Source organism: Sprattus sprattus (genome assembly GCF_963457725.1).
Source record: "Sprattus sprattus genome assembly, chromosome: 14".
Classification (NCBI taxonomy): domain Eukaryota; kingdom Metazoa; phylum Chordata; class Actinopteri; order Clupeiformes; family Clupeidae; genus Sprattus; species Sprattus sprattus.
Genome location: NC_137912.1, coordinates 248,156 through 252,500, shown reverse-complemented (window position 1 = coordinate 252,500; position 4,345 = coordinate 248,156). Strand labels below are relative to the sequence as shown.

The window sequence follows — 4,345 nt, the reverse complement described above, 5'->3', positions numbered from 1 at the left end:
TGAGAGATGAGAGAAGAGAGGAGAGGAGAGGAGAGGAGAGGAGAGGAGAGTGAGAGAAGAGAGAGAAAAGTGAGTAGGGAGAGAAGATAGGAGAGGAGAGACAGGAGAGGAGACAGAGAAGAGGAGACAGAGGAGGAGAGAGAGAGGAGTGAGAGAGGATAGAAGAGAGAGGAGAGGAGAGGAGAGAGAGGGATAGAGAGAGGAGAGGAGAGGAGAGAGAGAGGAGTGAGAAGGAGAAGAGAGAAAAGTGAGAAAGGGAGAAGATAGGAGAGGAGAGAGAAGAGGAGACAGAGGAGGAGAGCGAGAGGCTAGAAGAGAGAGGAAAGGAGAGGAGAGAGAGGGATAGAGAGAGGAGAGAGAGGAGAGGAGTGAAAAGGAGAAGAGAGAGGAGAGGAGAGGAGATGACAGGAGAAAAGAGAAGAGAGAAGAGAAGAGAGAGGAGTGAGAGAGGAGAGGAGAGGGAAGAGAGGACAGAGTGGAGTGAGAGAAGAGAGGAATAGAGAGAGGAGAGGAGAGAGGAATAGAGAGAAGGATAGAGAGAGGAGAAGAGTGTAGAGAGGAGAAGAGAGGAGTGAGAGAGGAGAGGAGAGAGGGATAGAGAGGAGTGAGAGAGGAGAGGAGAGAGGATAAGAGAGGGATAGAGAGGGAGAGAGTGTAGAGAGGAGAAGAGAGGAGTGAGAGAGGAGAGGAGAGGGAGAGAGAGGAGTGAGAGAGGAGTGAGAGGAGAGAGGAGTGAGAGAGGGATAAGAGAGGGATAGAGAAAGAAGAGAAAAGAGAGGAGAGAAGAGAGGGAGTGAGAGAGAGGATAAGAGAGGGATAGAGAGAGGAGAGGAGAGAAGAAAGGGATAGAGAGCGGAGTGAGAGAGGAGAGAGAGAGGAGAGGAGTGAGAGAGGAGAGAGAGAGGAGAGGAGTGAGAGAGGAGAGAAGAGAGGAGAGGAGAGGAGAGATGAGGGCGAGCGTCTGACCTGTGATGGTGGCCTGTTTGTGTCTGGTTTCCATGGCGATGTTGCTGAGGGAACTGATGCCCCTCTTCACGCCCCTGCTGCTCCGCTGAGGAGACCCCGCACTGGGGGAGCAGGAAGGGGAGGAGCCGCAGGAGGAGGCGGAGCCACCGGAGGAGCCTGCTGTCACCACGCTGCTGTGGTAGAACTCCGGCACATCCTGGCAACGCAGCTCCTCCCACTCCAGGTGGGCTGAGCCGGGGGCGGGCCGGTCGGACAGGAAGTCGAAGTTCCAGCGGCGCGTTGCCGTGTCGACGCTGGTGCGCATCAGGCGCTGGAAGTCCTGCTCGAGTTGCTGGTGGTCGATCGGGCCAAAGAGGTTCCGCCGCACGCCACAGCGCCCCCTAACGTCCTCCATGGGAACTTCAGGCTCTCGCTCAGAGGACAGTAATGCCATGATTCTGAGAAGAGGAGGAGGAGGAGGAGAAGGAGGAGGAGGAGAGGAGGAGAGGAGGGGAGGAGGGGAGGAGGAGGAGGAGAGGAGAGTAGAGGAGGAGAGAGGAGGAGAGAGGAGGAGGGAGGAGAGAAGAGGAGGAGAGGAGGGGAGGAGGGGAGGAGGAGAGGAGAGTAGAGGAGGAGAGAGAGGAGGAGAGAGGAGGGGAGGAGAGAAGAGGAGGAGAGGAGGAGAGAGGAGGGTAGGAGAGGAGGAGGAGGAGGAGAGGAGAGGAGGAGAGAAGAGGGGAGGAGAGGAAGGGGAGGAGAAGGAGGAGGAGGAGAGGAGAGAGGAGGAGAGGAGAGGAGGAGAGAGAGGAGGAGAGGAGGAGGAGGAGGAGGAGGAGGAGAGGAGAGGAGAGGAGAGGAGAGAGGAGGGGAGAGAGAAGAGGAAGTGGTCAGTTACCCGAACATAAAAGAGAAGTGAAGACCATTGTACACCCCGAACAAACCAAAACAAATGCAGCTCCACTCATCCCAAGTGATTCAGACACACTTCATGTATCAGTTCTCTCCTCATTCATCAGTTCATCCGTTGATACTCTCTCCCCAGACTTGTTAACTCGATGTGTTCACTATCATATGCATACAGACATACATTCTCAACACATATAATTTATATAGTGCACACACAATCTATACGCAATGCATCATAACGTCACACAGACACACTACGGTAGGTAGCTCGCGAAGAAACGAGAATGTTTTCCAGAATGTTCCCAGCGCTTCCCGCCTCTTTCAACAGGCGCACGAGGAGACATTCCTGCGCTGACACGCGAGTTCCTACAGTAATCTCCCACCTGTGTGTCACGAGAGACTCCGAGGGCAGTGGGAGTCTCTTAAAGAAACTCACCGAAAAGAGCTTACGGCACCTGCGGCGAGTAGACAAATTAACAATGTCTTAAGCAATGCTGTCAATATGATACCTACGAGCGTTCCTGTTTACTGCTAAAAAATAAAATAAAAATAGGCTACTGTCAAAATCATTTTTCAGTTAGGCCTACCTATGCTTCTGTGTGGGTCTCTCCTGTGAAGTGTTCTCCCTGATAGAGATGGAGCTCAGTTTTACAACAACTGAAACATCCAGATTCTCATTTGCCTCCCAAAACTGTACGTCTCCCGCCAGTTAATAATTTCCCCTGGTGATGTTTCCGTTAAAACACGCAGGTGAGGGCGCGTCGTGTTTAGGACGCGTCTGTAGATAAGCGCGTTTGCGGGACTCAGTCGTTGCGCAATCCTAAGGAGCGTCTGCGTGGGAAACGGACAGTTGCGTCTCTCTGCTGAATTTGGAGTCGGATAGCACACGTGCACGATTACATTCCAAACAGCATTCTACCCACGAGAGAATCCTGACCGAAGAACATTCTAAACGGCGTCATCGAATTAACTGCTAATAATTTGTGACGTATTTAAAAAAAAATTTGCTCAAGAAAGCCAAAGCCGTTAGCTCTGACAAAGTATAAAATGATAAACCTTTTTATGAGTTATAAACCATTGTTGTTTTTACAAAATCTGCATCTGTCCGTAACTCAATATTCGTCAGTTTTATGAAGTTATGGTTGACAACTTGACCTCACAAGCAGAAGGCTGGTCTCAGTCATTTAACGGTGGGGTTTCCTCGGTTTATAAGAGGCTTAATACATATGAAAGAAGAAGAAAAACACAGCAACGAAAGGAATTAGGATCAGCGATACAACTTTGTGTTGGAATCAATCGAATGTAGGATATATGAATCGCCAATTCCACAGAAGTCGACGGCGCTCGTGCGCTCAGCCTTCAGAGAAAGTTGTTTTCGTGAGTAAAAGGAGGCGCGTCGCGAGGGGAGGAGATCATATTACCACGAGACTCGCTTCCCCTTTACGCTTACGCAAACACTCTGAAAAACACTCGCTACTACTAGGCTACCAAACTACCAAAGACCGAAACAATGTTCAAATCGGAGAAAGAGGAAGAGAAAAGCTTTTTAATCTCGTTCTCTCTGTGATGTCTATCAAGGAAAACAACTAAACTGTTCAACACTGACAGCCGAAAGAACGCAGTGCAGCAGTTTCTGAACGAGCGCAGATATGGGTCAATACTGTTTACCCCGAAAATGACACGCACGCGACATTACTACTATTACACATAGCCTACACACACACACACACACACACACACACACAACCCACACATCACTACAACTACAACTAGCCTACTACATGAGCAGATTTCCACCAGGACTGTTAGATAACTGGACATTTTTGGTCAAATGCTTTAGTTACAAATATTTTACACACAAACATTTTTAACTTACCGGCCCCTCACAGAAAGGATTCGCAGGTTAAAAGTTAACAGGAGGAAGTCGCGCGATTAACGTTAAGGTCAACCCTGTGGACGACTCAGTGATGCTGTCGAACTCGCCCAGATGTTTGAAGGTTTAGCTGCTTTATCCCAGGCTGGTTTGTTTTGGTTGTCGGGACATCCCACCGTAAGGGATTATCACGTGATAAGAAGTAGGACAAACAGTCTTTTTGAGGGTTGGGTCAACGCCAAACAATATCGCCCAACACTCACACACAACCTCTGCGGAAGATTCAAATAATAGCTTCTTTATCCCGCTATTCACCTGCGAATGTTCTATTAAAGAAGCCCGCCTGAACACTTGCGAATGTTGTAGTAGTTCCCAGAGACCCGCCGATGTCATAACAGCGCTCTCAGATTAGATCTGTCCTGTTTACTGCGTGTGTGTGTGTGTGTTGCCCTGGGGGTGTATCCGACGCTGGAGGGCTCGGCTCTCTCGCGATGATTATGACACGGACGCTCCACTTCTCGGAGAAGTAGGTTATATCAGCACGGGCCCCCCCCCCCCCCCCCCCCCCCCCCCCCCCGAAACACCCCCCTCCGCGGCGGTGTGTGACACACATTCTCGTGT

At 50.4% G+C, this 4,345-nt stretch overlaps 1 protein-coding gene across 1 annotated transcript in view; it reads right to left on the bottom strand.

Moving 5' to 3' along the window:
• The window catches only part of cdkn1d (cyclin-dependent kinase inhibitor 1D), a 5,639-nt gene extending 1,525 nt beyond the window's left edge, over positions 1-4,114 (bottom strand). The window contains exons 1-2 of the mRNA XM_080851050.1: positions 3,728-4,114; positions 967-1,403 (exon numbers count right to left, since the gene is read on the bottom strand). Coding sequence (XP_080707176.1) covers positions 967-1,399 — 433 coding nt within the window. The 5' untranslated portion in view covers positions 1,400-1,403; positions 3,728-4,114. The remainder of the gene's footprint in view (positions 1-966; positions 1,404-3,727) is intronic.
• Positions 4,115-4,345: the final 231 nt, after the last annotated feature.